Raw genomic sequence first — 15,705 nt, 5'->3', positions numbered from 1 at the left:
CTCCTGCATTGCAGGCGTATTCTTTACCACCGAGCCACTAGGGAAGCCCCCACAAGCCATGAGGCACAGCCGTAAAAAAGCTGGGAGCTTTGCTTACAGGGTCAGGAGGCAGGTTTTGCTGAGCTGAGGACCACTGGGACCAGCTGTGGCAGTCATCTAACAGACCCCGCACCGCCCCACCCAGCCAAGCCAAACACAGCTCCTGGGGTCACTTGAGTTTTAATTCTGGGAGGAGGGATCCGCCTGACTGGTGTGTGGCGCTTGGAGACGGACCTGCTGGTCTGCCACGTGCTCAGCTGCCTGCTCCAGTGCCCGCCTCCTCTGCAGTTTCTCCTCCAGTTCTGCTGTCACATCTGCCAGCCCTGAGAATGAGGGTAGGGGTGCCTGAGGCTCCAGTGGCACCAGAGACCCCCAGTCTAGGCTTTCCCTGCTTATATCCACCCAGGACCACTGCAGCATAGGATGAAAATGTGTTCAGTGGCCATGAGGAACTTCAAGATGGACACAGCAGAGCATTAAACCTAGCATGGAATGCTCCAGAGTGTGACCACCTGGGTCCCCCACTTGAGAAGCCCTCTTATACTGACCCTTACCTGTGGTGGGCAAGAAAGCCTGTGCTGAGCTGGCTGCCAGCTTCCTGGCTGGGCCACTGTTGAGGCCTTTGGGCTCTGCAGGAACAGACAGATGAAGGCTGAGGCCCACCCTCAGCTACAAAGGGGAAGGGCTGGGAGGAGGAACACCCCCCCATACCTGACTTGGGCACAATAGGTGGCTTTGGAAGCTTTGCCTGCAGCTTGGCCAACCGCCTGGGCTTCAGAACAACTGGTCGACTCGGGGAAGGCACTGTGTGGACAGAGATGTACTGTGTCACATCTGGTCACCAGCTTGCTACCCATGGCCAGTTCTAGCCACCCCTGTCCCCCACCCACCATCCTCGTTCACGTAGCTGGCAGCTGGGGTGTCTCCAATGGGGATGACATAGTTGTTTTCCTGGTCCGGTAGTGGAGGCAGCTTGTCCTGACTGGGCGCAGGCGTGATGGATGTGGGAGGCAGCTGCTTAGGGCCACCCATGGGGGGTGCAGGACCTGGTGGGAAACTGTGGTCACTGTCGGGGCCCAGGTGGAACAGAGACACAGGTGGGGATGTGTGTGTGCACACCTGCATACAGGCCTGTGTCTCCATGCATGTGTGTCTGGACATGGGCCTGTTTATGTCTGTGGTTGTGTGTCCCTGGGTAGCAATACATGGACACTGGGTGAATTTTGTAAGTTGAATGTAAGTAAAGGGTTTCCCTGCCTGGTAGCTCAGCCTGTAAAGAATCCACTGGCAATGCGGGAGACCTGGGATCAATCCCTGGGTTGAGAAGATCCCCTAGAAGAAGGCATGACAACCCACTCCAGTATTCTTGCCTGGAGAATCCCCATGGACAGAGGAGCCTGGTGGGCTACAGTTCATGGGGTCAGAGAGTCAAACACAACTGAGGTACTAAGCACTGCTCAGCGAAGGGTTTATACTCTTGTGCATGCATGATACCTCATGGATGCTAAGGCATGTGTTACAGCACTTGTCTATATTAGTGTGTACACACATGTATCTGTAAAGGTCTGAATCTGTGCTCATGAGTGGATATGTCTGCATTTTGTGTGTACACACGTGGTTGTGACTTGAAGTATATATATGTGTGCTACATGGGACTGGAACTGTATGATACCCAGGTTTATGCATGGGTGGAGCCACTGTTTACACAGGAACTTCTCATTATACAGGTGGACACACAGGTTTATGTTCATGAGTGGCATGTGTGTATGTATGTACATTTGTGTACATTGTACATACATTTGTGTATGTGTCATGCATGCGGGGTCCTCAGCATCTGCCCAGTCCAGGGAAGACCATACTGTGCTCATCCCACAGACCTTTCCACTTTTCTAATCTCTTCCTTTTGCTCCATAATCTGGACCACTCCCAGCCTGATTTCCCATCTCTTCCTAATGAAATCCTTTGAGAAATTTAGGAAACACCCACTCTTCCAAGAAGACTCCCCCCAATTCTGCCCATCCTCCTCCTCTCCCCAACTCTAGGTTGCACCCTCACCCCCGCACTCTCCCACCCCCTCGCCTTCCAGCCCCAGGTTCAACCTCTCAGGATTGCGAGTGCGTGCCCAGCCCTGTCCATTCCCTCCATAACCTGGAAGCACCTACAGGACAGGGTCTGGGTACTTTCTGGGTCCCTGCAGCTCTAGGTACAAGACTGGGCACAGGTGGAGCCATGAGGGTCCTAGATCCTTTCCCACTCTGCCCCAGCGGCGGCCGCGAGGAGGGGGCATCACCTGGGCCGGGGGTGGAGGGGGCCGAGGGCGCCACCCACACACTCTCGCCATTCTCTTTATCCGCCTCCACGAAGCCTGGAACAGAGAGGGCGGCCTGGAGGAGGCACGGCAGCTGGGGGCTGACCCAAGGGTGTCCGGGTTGGGAAGGCGGCGGGAGAGGCGTGGACCGAGCCCTCCCCCCAACCGAGTTCCCTGAGGTTCTACCAACCTATCACTTTCTCATAGTCTTCATCCAGCAGGAAGGGCACCAGCGCCTTATTGGTGTGCGACACGAAATAATTGACCACTGCTTCGAGCGAGGTGCAGCAGAACTGGGGTCAGAGAGGGGATGCTATCAGGGCCGGCGTGGAAGGGGCGCAGCCGACGCCGTTGCCTTCCCCGGACCCGGCCCGAAGCTCACCGGCTCCTCCACGTCGATTACGTACTTGGCGCCCTCGCGCTTCACCTTGTAGTGCCTGACCACCGGCGTCCTGACAGGGTAGGGGGCGAGTGCATGACCTGGCTGTAGGACAAGGAAGGGCCCGACCCTCGCCCGGGCCCCGCCCCCAAGAAGGGCCTAACCCTGACCACCCCACGTCCTGGCGTGGCTCTCGGCGGGGGATTAGGCCCTCAAAAGACTCCACCTTCAAGAAAGACCCTGCTCCTGGCAATGTCCCCCGAGAGAACCAAGCCCTGATAGATTCCACTGGGAGGCCCCGCCCAGGCCCCACCCACAAAGTGACCACGCCCCTGTACCCGACGCCACGCCCGCCCGAAACCGCGCATGCGCACCCATTAAGCGTCTGGAGCGTGGTGACCGACACGCCGCCCGCGCCGTCCCCGCTGGGCCGCAGCAGCAGGTTCCCGCACTCGGGGTAGCGCTCCAGGAGCAGTTGCGCCTCCAGTCGGCTCACTTTCAGGAAGCACCTGGGGCGGGCAACGTCACTCACTGGGGCAGGCCCCGCCCCCAGAGACACAGCCACGCCCTCCCAATGTAACCCCGCCCCTGGGCACCCAGCCAAGCTCGCCTGTCGGTCACCTGGTCCCAGGAGACCCTACCTCATCCCTACAGACCCAGACTCTGCCTCTGGAAGCCCATGCCTGCCCTCCGGGAACGGAGACCAACCCTCAGAGCCCGAGACTCGCCACCCCGGCATCTAAACCCTCCCCTGAAGGCCCAGACCCGCGGTCAGGAACCTAGAACTGCCCCAAACACCCAGTCGGGCTCCCAGCTGTGGGGACCCAATCCCCACCCCTGCTCGGATGCACTGTGTACCCAAGACCCAACGCCAGGAGACCCCATTCACTGCCCTCTGCGGCCCCATGTTTCCCAGCCCGCCACCGTCCTGGAGACCCTTGGGCGCTTACGATGGCATCTCGAGCGCACGGCGGGCCTCCTCTTTGGCCAGGGCCTCGGACATCATGTACAGGTGTCCTGGCAGCAACGTCAGGTTGGACGGGACGCGGAGCTGAACCGGGATTGGGGCGATCAGGGAATGGGCGCCTGTGACTGTGTCACAGGGGGCACACTGAGGCCAAGGTGCGGATGTAGCCAGAATGGAACCCAGGTCTGGAGGGGGCTCCCGAGCCTCCTGACACATCAGGGGCAGAAAGGGCTTAGAGAGGACTTCCGTGATGGGGGACGGACAGAGCAAATGGAGGCTCTCAAACTCAACGGCCTGTAGGGCCAGACGGGGAGCAATTGAGTAACATAGAAATCAGGGCTGTTTTCTAACATTCCTGGTTTTTAAACGACAGCAGCTGACTTTTAAATTTATAGCACTTTGTTGGCAAAACAAAACGCAGATGGTTTACACCTGGTTCAGAGGCTGCCAGTTTGAGACTAATGAGGAGGTTGAGAGGTTTGTTTGGGGAATGGAAATTTTAAAAAGGATTTCTGAGCAGGCCAAGTGGGGAAGGAGAGAGGGAAGGGCCGAGGTTGACCACTCTTACCTCCACTACTGTCAGGATGAAGCCTTTCCACATCTCCCGAGACTCCAGGCTCTCTACCTGGGGAACAAAAGAAAAAGTATGCCTGGCTGAAGAGCCTTGGTCTATCCATCTGTGAAATGGGAGTAAGGAATAAGCATCCCTGTTTCCGAGGGTTGTTATGAAAATTAAATGTTGAGCGGGTTAATTTAGAATGATGTATGTAAGGACATATGTCCTTAGTAATATGGGGGTACTATTCTTTAATGTTATTACATCAACTATTTTTAATTAATTTATTTTTGGTTGTGCTGGGTTTTCATTGCTGCACGCAGGCTTTCTCTAGTTGCAGTCTGCAGGCTTCTCATTGCAGTGGCTTCTCTTGTCGCAGAGCATGGGCTCTAGGGCAAATGGACTTCAGTAGTTGTGGCACTTGGGCTCAATAGTTGTAGCACATAACCATTGCTCCATAGCAGGTGGAATCTTCCTGGACCGAGTCGCCTGCATTGGCAGGTGGATTCTGAGCCACTGGACCACCAGGGAAGTTCACATCAACATTTCAAAAAAACATAGATCATACATCTCCGATGTGTGAAACCCTCCCTTGATTTCTACCTCCCTCAAGGTAGAAACCCAGGTCCTCCTTGTAGCCCACAGGTCTTACACAACCTGCCCCATCCCCTCCCTGCCCTCATTCCCTCCCTCTTTCCTCCTTTCTCACTCTGCTTCAGCCACTGGGGCTTTCTCACTCTTCCTCCAACATTCCAGACACAGTTCAGCCTCAGGGCCTGTGCACATGCTGTTTCTACTGCTGAAGTTGTTTCTCAGATCTCTACACTGCTGGCTTCCTCACCTCCTTCAGGTCTTCAATAAGAAGACCTATTCACACTTCTTAACATCACAGCCCTGAGCCCCCATCCCCTTTCCCTTGCACTTGTTTCCCTAGCATCTGCCACCATCTAATACTCCATATATTTTACACATTTTTATTTTTTATTGTATGCTTCCACCACAAGACTCAAGACTGTAAACTCTACAAGGGAAGGTATTTCTTTTCTTTTTTTAAATTGAAGTATAGTTTATTTATAATGTTGTGTTACTTTCAGGTATATAGAAAAGTGATATATATATGTGTGTGTTTTATATATGAGATTCTTTTAAAAAAATTTTTGACTGTACCAACTAGCATGTGGGATCTTATTTCCCCATCAAGGGATGGAACCTGCACCTCCTGCATTAGAAGGTGGAGTCTTAACCACTGGACCACAGGGAAGTCCCTGTGAGATTCTTTTTGAGACTCTTTTCCCTTATATATTATTCTAAAATTCTGAATATACTTTTCGCTGTAGGTCGTTCTTGCTTATGTATATTATATACAGTAATGTGTATATGTTAATCTCAAACTCCTAATTTATTCCCCCCCTCCTTTCCCCTTTGGTAACCATAAATTTGTTGTCTATGACTGTGGAACTATTTCTGTTTGTATGTAAGTTCATTTGTATCATTTTTTTCTTAGATTCCACAGATAAGCAATATCATGTGGTATTTGTCTTTCTCCTTCTGACTTCACTCAGTTTATAATCTCTAGGTCCATCCATGTTGCTGCAAATGGCATTATTCTGTTCTGGCTAAGTAATATTCCATTGTGTGTATGTACCACATCTTCTTTTTCATTTCTTCCATTGAAGAACATTTAGGTTGCTTCTGTGTCTTGGCTCTTGTAAATGCTGCATTCGATCTGGTTGGGAAGATCCCCTGGAGAAGGGAAAGGCTACCCACTCCAGTATTCTGGCCTAGAGAATTCCATGGACTGTGTAGTCCATGGGGTCGCAGAGAGTCAGACACGACTGAGTGACTTTCACTTCACTTCACTTCATGAACGTAGGGGTACATGTACCTTTTTGAATTATTGTTTTCTCCTGATATATGCCCATGAGTGGGATTGCAGGACCATATGGTAGTTCTATATTTAGTTTTTTAAGGAACCTCCATACTGTTCCCCATACTGGCTGCATCAATTTACATTCTCAAAAACAGGGCAGGAGGGTTCCCATTTCTCCATACTCTCTCTAGCATTTATTATTTGTAGACTTTCTGATGATGGCCATTCTGGCCAGTGTCATTGTGGTTTTGATTTGCATTTCTCTAATAGTTAGCGATGTTGAGCATCTTTTCACATGTCTCTTGGCCATCTTTATGTCTTTGGAGACATGTCTATTTAGATATCCCATTTTTTGTTTGAGTTGATTGTTTTTTTGATATTGAACTGTATGTATATTTGGGAGATTAATCCTTTGTCAGTCATATTGTTTGCAAATATTTTCTCCCATTCTATAGGTGTCTTTTTGGTTTCTTTTGCTGTGCAAGACCTTTTAAGTTTAATTAGATCCCATTTGTTTATTTTTGTTTTTATTTCCTTTACTCTAGGAACTGGATCCAAAAAGATACTGCTGCAATTTATGTCAAAGAGTGTTCTGTCTATGTTTTCCTCTAGGAGTTTTATAGTACATGGTCTTACATTTAGGTGTTTAATCCATTTTTAGTTTATTTTTGTGTATGATGTTAGTATAATTAAAAGCAGAGACATCACTTTGCTGACAACAGTCCATATAATCAAAGCTATGATTTTTCCGGTAATCATGTACCAATGTGAGAGTTGGACCATAAAGAAGGCTGAGAGCTGAAAAATTGATGCTTTTGAATTATGATGCTGGAGAAGTCCCTTGGACTGCAAGGAGATCAAACTAGTCAATCCTAAAGGAAATCAGCCCTGAATATTTACTAAAAGGGCTGATGCTGAAGCTGAAGCTCCAAAACTTTGGCCACCTGATGTGAAGGACTGACTTACTGGAAAAGACCCTGATGCTGGAAAAGACTGAAGGCAGGAGGAGAAGGGGACGACAGAGGATGAGATGGTTGGATGGCATCACTGATTCGATGGACATGAGTTTGAGCAAGCTCTGGGAGTTGGACAGGGAGGCCTCGTGTGCTGCAGTCCATGGGGTTCACGGAGTCAGACACAAATTAGCGACTGAACATGATATTAGAGAGTGTTCTAAGCACAGGAATTTTTAATTGTGTTAGTCACTGCTGTGACTAAGAAGAGTGTCTGGAACACGATAGGTGCTCAATGATAACTGAAGATTGAATGATGGCAGTTGTGGTCCTTGTGGATCAGATTGTGTTCTGGGCACTTTACACATATTATCTCATTTTTCATTTGTAGAAACTAAGGCCCAGAGAGGTTAATGATTTGCCCAGTGATAAACTCTGTGTTGACTCTGTGCTGGTAGGTGTTAATGGTGGGTGTGACATGGAGGAATGGTCTCCCACCAGCCCCTCCTTAAGAGACTTACCTTGAACTTGATCTCCTGGTTCCGAAGGACCAAGCAGAAGTGGGTGCCAGGGTCATGGGAGATCCCCCAGGGAGCCTCATCTGTGAGCTTCACAAAGCCTCCTAGATCTAGCTTCTCCACATGCTGGGAGCACAGAAGACAGAGTCTGAGTGTCTCATCCCCTCCAGCTAGGACATCCTGTCCACACCCTCTGTTAGGTCCTGGGATCAAGGGCAGGCCAATTCTTGAGGCTTAATTTCCATCCTTACCTTAGTGTCCCGATTGTTGTTGTAGAAATAGAGAGTCAGGCCCTGAAGACCTGCCCAGAACTTCTTGTAATCCTGTGAACCAGAGGTGAAGAAAGAGAGGGAGGTGAGGTGGCAGAGCTGGGCACCTCCATCCTTCTCTACCTCAGGACCTTTGCACCTGCTGGGCTCTTTGCCTGAACATGCTTCTCCCAGATCTTTACATGGTTTCCTTCATCACCTGCAGCCACCAGGGCAGCCCACAGAGAAAGCAGAGACACTAAAATCTTCCGGAGAAGAGAAATTAGCACCCTCAGGTAGAGACACACCCTGGGCCAAGAGATTGCAGAGGAGGAGAGAGGACTTGAAACTGCTAAATCGGGGAAGACTTCCCAAAGGAAGAAGTAAATTAATGAGTCCATAAAGGCTTCCCTGGTGGCTCAGATGGTAAAGAATCTGCCTACAATGCAGGAGACCAATGGGGGCTCAACCCCTGGGTTGGGAAGATCCCCTGGAGAAGGGAATGGCTACCCACTCTAGTATTTGGACAGAGAAGCCTGGTGGGCTACAGTCCATGGGGTTGCAAGTAGTTGGACATGACTGAGTGACTAACTTTCACAATGAGGATAGCTCTTATATTGACACTGATCATCTGTCCATCGCGCCACTATTGATTCATTCATCCATCCATTCTTTTATCCACTTATGTACTCACCCATCCATCCATCCACCTGTCTACAGGCATGCTTCATTTTATTGTATTTCACAGATATTGTGGGGTTTTGTTTTTAAACAAATTAAATATCTGTGGCTATCCTGAGTCAGAAAGTGTCTACTGGTATCATTTCTCCAAAAGCATTATTTTAAAATTAAGTTATGTGCATTGTCTTTTTAGGATACAGTGCTATTCCACACGCCCTAGAGCCCATGCTCTGCCACAAGAGAAGCTACTACAATGAGAAGGCCGTGCACTGCAACTACAGAGAAGCCTCCCCTGACTTTAACTAGAGAGAGCCCTCGAACAGCAACAAAGACCCAGCGCAGCCAAAAATAAAGAAGTAAATAAAAAGAAAGCAGATGATTATGAGCTAATTTTTAAAAAGATATAGTGCTATTGCATACAACAGGGTACAGACTAGTGTCAACATAACTTTTATAAAGCACTGGGAAATGAAAAAAAATTCATATGGCTCACTTTATCGCAATATTTGCTTTATTGTGGTGATCTGGCACCAAACCTGCAGTGTCTCCCAAGTATATTTGTGTTTATCCATCCTTTCACCTGTCTGTCCTGGAGATGGACATGGCAACCCACTCCAGTACTCTTGCCTGGAAAATCCCATGGATCGAGGAGCCTGGTAGGCTACAGTCCATGGAGTCTCGCAAAGTTGGACACGACTGAGCGACTTCACTTTCACTTTCATGCATTGGAGAAGGAAATGGCAACACACTCCAGTGTTCTTGCCTGGAGAATCCCAGGGACAGAGGAGCCTGGTGGGCTGCTGTCTATGGGGTCGCACAGAGTTGGACACGATTGAAGTGATTTAGCAGCAGCAGCAGCAGCACCTGTCTGTCCACCCACCCACCCACCCACCCATCTGTCCATCCATAGATACATCCTAGATACACACATACATTTAACTATCATTTCCTGAAGAACTACTGTGTGCTAGGCACTAGGAAGAAAGCAGTAAGTGAACAAACTCATCTGCTTTGTCATACACCAGTTATGTGTCACCCATTGAATGCTGTTTAAGCTCTTTGTGCCTCAGTTTCACCACTGATAAAATAGCAGATAATTATGGTACCTGCCTAGGACTTCCCTGGCAGTCCAGTGGTAAGACTCTTGGCTTCCACTGCAGGGGGTGTGGGTTTGATCCCTGGTTGGGGAACCAAGATCCCCTACATGCTTCGAGGTGTGTTCACAGATAAATAAACCCTCTTTCTTAACCCCTGAGATCTCCTGCCTCTGGTGCTTTCTAGGCTGGGGAGGATTTGAATGCATGAAGGCAGAAGGAAAGGAGGAAACTTCCAGGGCAAAGGCAGGGAAAAGGGTGCTTGGTTTGGGTCCTTGTGGGAGATGAGGGTGGGGCTTAGTGGATTGGAGGGGTTGAGCTTTATTCTGAGGACACACACACATACACACACTCACACACTCACTGGGCCCCCGACTGGCATCTGGTCCTGTAGTACACAGCCCCCAGTACCTCTCACTCTCCCCACCTGCAATCTGTATGGACCTTGATCCCCGTGGCTAAGGTTCACAGAGTTAGCTCAGGGCTGGGGGAGGAGGGATACGGGGGTGGGGAGTGGTGTCAGAAGACACCCCCCCTACTTCCTGGAGGAAGTCCCCAATCCTGTTTATATCTGAGATTCAGAAAGAGACCAATAGAGCCAGGCAGGGAGAGACACAGAAAGAGAAAGAGCTCAGATCAGAATCAGGGAGAGACAGACAGACAGACAGAACCTTTCCCAGCCCCCAGTCCACGTCGTGCCCCAACCAGCACCCACCCCACCCTCCTCAGCAGGCTGGGGAGGTCTAGGTTCAGAGAGGTGCCGCACCTGTCCAGGGGCCGTCCAGCAGTGCCAGCTCCCAAGCCCGTCTTACCCGATCTCGGGGTCCCTTCTTCTCCAGGAAGCTCTCATAGTAGTGCGAGGGTAGGGCACTCTTGGGCTTGGGGACCCGGGGCGGGCTCAGGGCCAAGGCCATGACGGGCCAGGGTCCTTGGCCCAGCCTGGCCTCTCCCTCCAGCGGGTGCCCCAGCTGAGTCAGGAAGCTGAGAAACAGGTTCCAGGGGAATTTCCTCTCTTCTGTCAGCTCCAGAGCTCCCTCCCCTGCCAGCCCTGGGCGGGGGCTGGGCCGGGCAGGTCCAAGGATTCTAAGGAAATCTCGGTCTCTCTGGTGCCTGCAAGGAGTCAGGGAGTCAGGGAGGCCTGGCTGGAGTCAGGGAACAGAGGAGGGAGCTGCCGGGGTGGGGTGGGGGGGGCTGTTGGTGTGGTGTGGGGGCATCAACAGGGGCACTTGCCTAAGCAAAGGTCTGGAAGGGACAGAAAGGAATCTGGTGCCAGAGCTGTGAAGGAATGAGACTAGAAAGTGACACAATTTCCAGGAGGCCTGTTAGGCTGCCTGGACATTAGAAAAATCTGGCTTGTATTTATCCAAAAATCTTGCAGAGATTTTGACAGGAATAGCACTAAATCTGTATATCAGTTGGGGGAGACTAGGCTATTTTTTTTTTTTTAATTTTAGGCAGTGCCACAAGTGAGATCTCAGGTCCCTGACCAGGTATGGAACCTACACCCCTCTGCATCAGAATGTGTAGTCTTAACTACTAGACAGTCAGGGAAGTTCCAAAACTTGATAACTTTTGCATACTGTGTTGAGTCTTCCAACCCACAGACATGGTCTTTCCCTTTTTTCCTTCCTTCCTTCCTCCCTCCTTCCCTTGTTTCTTATTGAAGTATAATAATATTATGTTAGTTTCAGATTCTCTTCATTTATTTAAATCTTTGATTTCTTTCATCAGTGTTGTATAGTTTTCAGTATCCAAGTCCTGTATCTGTTTGGTTAGATTTACATCTAAGCATTTCTTTTTTTCTTTCTATTTCAAAACATTGTAAGTGATATTGTATTTTCAATTCCAGTTTTCATATACTCATTGTTAGCATACAAACATGCCATTGATTTTTGTGTGTTGATCTCTTATTCTATAACCTTTCTGAATTAACTCACTCCTTAGTTATAGGGGCATGTTTGGGAGATTTCTTGAAATTTTGTACACAGGTCATGTCATTTGCAAATAGGGTTAATTTTCAATTTATATGCCTTTTATTTCTTTTTCTTGTCTTATTGTAATGGCTAGCACTTTCAGGACTCTGTTGAATCAGAGTCCTGAGAGTGAAGGCCTTTTCTTATTCCCAGTCTCAATAGGAAAAGTGTTACATCTTTTACCATGAAGTACAATGTTACCTGAGGTTTTGTTTATGTTCTTCATCAAGCTGATGTAGTTTCCCTCTGTTCCTGGTCTGCTGAGAGTTTTTATTATGAGTGGGTGTTAAATTCTATCAAATGCTTTTTCTTTGCATGAATAGATACGTTCTTGTGACATGTCTTCTTTAGCTTGTGTATTAGTTTCCTGTGGTCGCTGTAATAACTTATTATAAATATAGAGACTTAATGCAACACAAATGTATTACCTTACAGCTTTGTAGGTTAGGAGTCCTATGTGGTTCTCATGAAACTAAAATCAGGGTGTTGGCAGGACTATGTTCCTTATTCTTTTTTTCTTTTTTTTTTTTCTCTCTCTTTTTTCTTTTTTTCTTTTAAGTGTTTATTTATTTGGCTGTGTTGGGTAGTGCATGAACTCCCTAGTTGTGGCGCTCAGGCTTAGTTGCTCTGCAGTATATGGGATCTTAGTTCCCTGACCAGGGATCGAACCCACATCCCCTGCCTTGCAAGGTGGATTCTTAAACCACTGGACCCCCAGGGAAGTCCCTGAGGGCTGTGTTCCTTTCTGAAGCCTCAAAGAATGAATATATTTCCTTGCTTTCTCCAGCTTCTAGCTTTCCCCATTCCTCCATCTACAAAGCCAGCAATAGTGGGTAGAAACCTCATGTTACATCAGTCTGAATTTCTCCCACAGTCACCTTTCCCTGACTCTCTTTCACATTTAAGGATGCCTGTTATTATATTGGACTCAGTAGATAATCTGGGATCATCTCCTTATTTTAATGATTATTACTTTATTTTAATGTCTCCTTATTTTAATTTGATTAGCAACTGTAATTCCATCTGCAAACTTAAATCCCCTTTGCCATGTAACCTAAATATTCCTAGGCCTTGGAGATTTGGACATTGACATCTTTAGAGAACCATTGTTCCACCTACCACAGTCTCTTTAATACAGTGGAAAACACTGATTGAATTTGGAATATGGAAACAGCCCTGCATCCCTGGGATAAACTCCACTTCCTCATGATGAATACTTCTTTTTATATATTGCTGAATTCTATTGATTAATATTTTTTTAAAGATTTTTTTTTTTTTGGTCTGGATTCACGAGGGATGTTCTGTAGTTTTGTTTATTTATACTCTCCTTATCTGGTTTTGGTATCAGGGTGATGCTAGCTTCATAAAATGAATTAGGAAGTGTTCCTTCTTCAATTTTCTGGAAGAGATTATATAATGCATGCATGTATGCTAAGTCGTTTCAGTATCCGACTCTTTGTGACCCTGTAGACTGTAGCCTGCCAAGCTTCCAGGTCCATGGGACTCTCCAGGAAAAAGTAGTGTTAATTCTCATTTGAACCTTCATAGAATTTTTTACCTGGGCCTGGAGATTTCTTCTTTGGGAGTTTAATTTTTTCAATTATTTTTTTCCCAAACAAATGAATATTTTTATTAGCATGGTAAAAAAAATATGTTTTTTAAACACAGGAGATTTTGACCTCAAATATTTGTTAGGTCCTGCTACTGAAATGAACTTGTAGCTAAACAACTTATGAACCATGATGATACCTAGTCCCTTTTGGGGGACTTTTAAAATTACAAATTCAATTTCCTTAATAGTTCTAGGACTGCCTGGACTTTATACACATAGCAAAGATCAGCTCTGGGAATTCACTGAAGAATTGTGTAACTCTTCCTCCCCTGAACTATCTGGTAATGTTGATTATACTACCTGCCATTTAGGGGTGCCATAAATTGTTAATGGTTGATGAGGTCACAGTGGCTAATTTATCAAAGGCAATGGGGATTCATAGACGGATTTAGAGCAATGGAGGGAGGTGGTCATAGTTGCATTTTAGTAAGATTCCTCTGGGGCCAGGGTGGGAGATGTAAGTGGTGTGTGTGAATATGGAGCGCTGAATCTCCAGAAAATGATCCAGATGAGAGATGCTGGAGATTCAGCCCTTGGTTTCAGAAGAGAGGCAACGAGAAAGCAGACAAGGCCACGGGCAAGTAAACTGAGGCCATGTGAGCTCTGTAGGCTCCAAGCAGCTGTGTGTTGCACTCAGTCGCGTCCAACTCTTTGAATCTCAAGGACTGTAACCCACCAGGCTCCTCTGTCCATGGAATTTTCCAGGCAAGAATATTGGAATGGATTGCCATTTCCTTCTCCAGGGGATATTTGCGATCCAAGGATTGAACCCATATCAATTGAGTCTCCTGCATTGGCAGGCAGATTCTTTACCACTAGTGCCACTTGGGAAGCCCCCTAAGGGGCTGGGAGATGCCTATTTGATGGCTGGACCCTGGGTGGGTGGTGAGATGACTCCAAAAGGAGGTTTGGACTGGACACAAAGTGAGAGTCAGGGAACATTAACTATCAAGTTAGAAGAGAAAAACAGAATTTTCTTTGAGCCAAACTGAAGATTATAACAGGAAGCAGATTTTCTGAAAGCTCTGAGAACGGTTCCACCTGTTAGTAGGCACGGTCATATGTATTTCATTTATGCATGCATGCCTGCTGCGTCACTGATTCCCTGACCATAGATTGAAACCACGCCCTCTACAGTGGAGGCATGGCTTCTTAACCTCTGGACCGCCTTGAGACAAAAGATCACAAATCAAAATGACATACTGATATTTACATCAACTTCACTAAGGATACATAGTCCGGGTAAGCAAGTACAGAGTGAGCAGCAGATCATCATGACCCCTACAGAGCTGGGAAAGAACGCTGTTCTTATAAGAAGATACATTGTCAACATTAGAAAAAAGAAAGAAAGAAAAAAAAAAACATGGAGAAGGAAATGATAACCCATTCTTGCCTGGGAAATCCCAGGGACAGATGAGCCTGGTGGGTTACAGTCCAGGGTGTTACAGAGTCGGTCACAACTGAGCACGCATGCATGGCTGATTCACTTCATCGTACAGGAGAAAACTAACACAACATCGTAAAGCATTATCTTTCAATTTAAAAAAAATGGGGGAAAAAAGAAATAAAATGTTAGAAAAAGAAAAGAAAAGAGATCTTTACTGTGGAGCAGGAGTTCCTATCTTCCCATCTTTGAGGATCTCTGGTTAATGTGTTACACAGATTAGGGAGAGAGGGAGAGAAGAGGTCCAAACAAAGAATTGTTTACTTTTTCCTGTCCTGCCTTAAAATACAAATTTTATTGCATCCTGAGTAATAATAATCACTCACATTCCCCAGCTCTTACTATATGTCAAGTCCTGTTCTTTAACAACTCTGAAGTACGAATTGTTATCCCCAGGAGGAAACAGAGAGGTGGAGACACATGGCCAAAGTCACAGAGCTGGGAAATGGTAGAGCAAGATTTGGAGCTAGGTTCACTGTCATTACAGACCACTGTGGCTGGACAGCCCTGTCCCTAACAGCCTGTCCCCTCTTTCGGACCGGCATCGGGTACATTCATCTGTAGCTGAGTCCAGCCAAAAAATTTCCGTGCAGCTAGAGGGAGCCCCTGCCCAGGGCTTTCAGCCCTGCCTGGGGTTGGGGAGTCCCAGTGCTGGGAGTTGGCCCTGCGCCTCAGGGCAAAGGTCCTGGGACAGTGACCAGAGACAAAAGAGCAGCAGCTGTCCCGCGCACTTCTAGCCAGAGTCCGCCCACGGGCACCGCGAGCTGAGTGTTGGGTAGGAGAGGTGGGGGCGGGGTCTCAAGGGAGGTTTGACTCGCGAACTGATTGGTTGGTTGAAGACCCGAACCTAAAACGGATTGGACGCGTAAGGCCCGGGGGCTCCTGCTGACTGGTCGAGGAGAAGCAATTTAACGCTTGATTGGCAGGAGGGATTCCATCCTCTATCGTCTATTGGCTGAAGATGAAATAACCCAGTTGTAATTGGCTGGCGGGCTCCGCTGCGATCCAATCAAGGCAGTCGAGGGCCGCCGGGAGGGTGGAAATTAACCCTTTAGAGAATGCC

At 47.9% G+C, this 15,705-nt stretch overlaps 1 protein-coding gene across 2 annotated transcripts; it reads right to left on the bottom strand.

The window, feature by feature from the left end:
- Positions 1–203: 203 nt before the first annotated feature.
- STAP2 (signal transducing adaptor family member 2) lies at positions 204–10,636 on the bottom strand. Of its 2 annotated transcripts, XM_020895259.2 has the most exons (13): positions 10,426–10,636; positions 7,842–7,913; positions 7,594–7,716; positions 4,262–4,318; positions 3,677–3,777; positions 3,101–3,235; positions 2,730–2,799; positions 2,538–2,640; positions 2,330–2,404; positions 930–1,085; positions 751–843; positions 594–668; positions 204–362 (listed from the first exon to the last, which is right to left on the bottom strand). In XM_020895259.2, exons 1-13 carry the CDS (start codon positions 10,525–10,527, stop codon positions 220–222), a joined length of 1,305 nt encoding a protein of 434 aa, XP_020750918.1. In that variant the 5' UTR covers positions 10,528–10,636; the 3' UTR covers positions 204–219. The 2 variants fall into 2 exon arrangements, with proteins under 2 accessions (XP_020750918.1, XP_020750919.1); XM_020895260.2 differs by lacking the exon at positions 2,330–2,404.
- Positions 10,637–15,705: the final 5,069 nt, after the last annotated feature.

The sequence above is a fragment of the Odocoileus virginianus genome, chromosome 3 (assembly GCF_023699985.2).
Source record: "Odocoileus virginianus isolate 20LAN1187 ecotype Illinois chromosome 3, Ovbor_1.2, whole genome shotgun sequence".
NCBI classification, from domain to species: Eukaryota; Metazoa; Chordata; class Mammalia; order Artiodactyla; family Cervidae; genus Odocoileus; species Odocoileus virginianus.
This window is presented reverse-complemented; position numbering and strand designations above follow the sequence as displayed.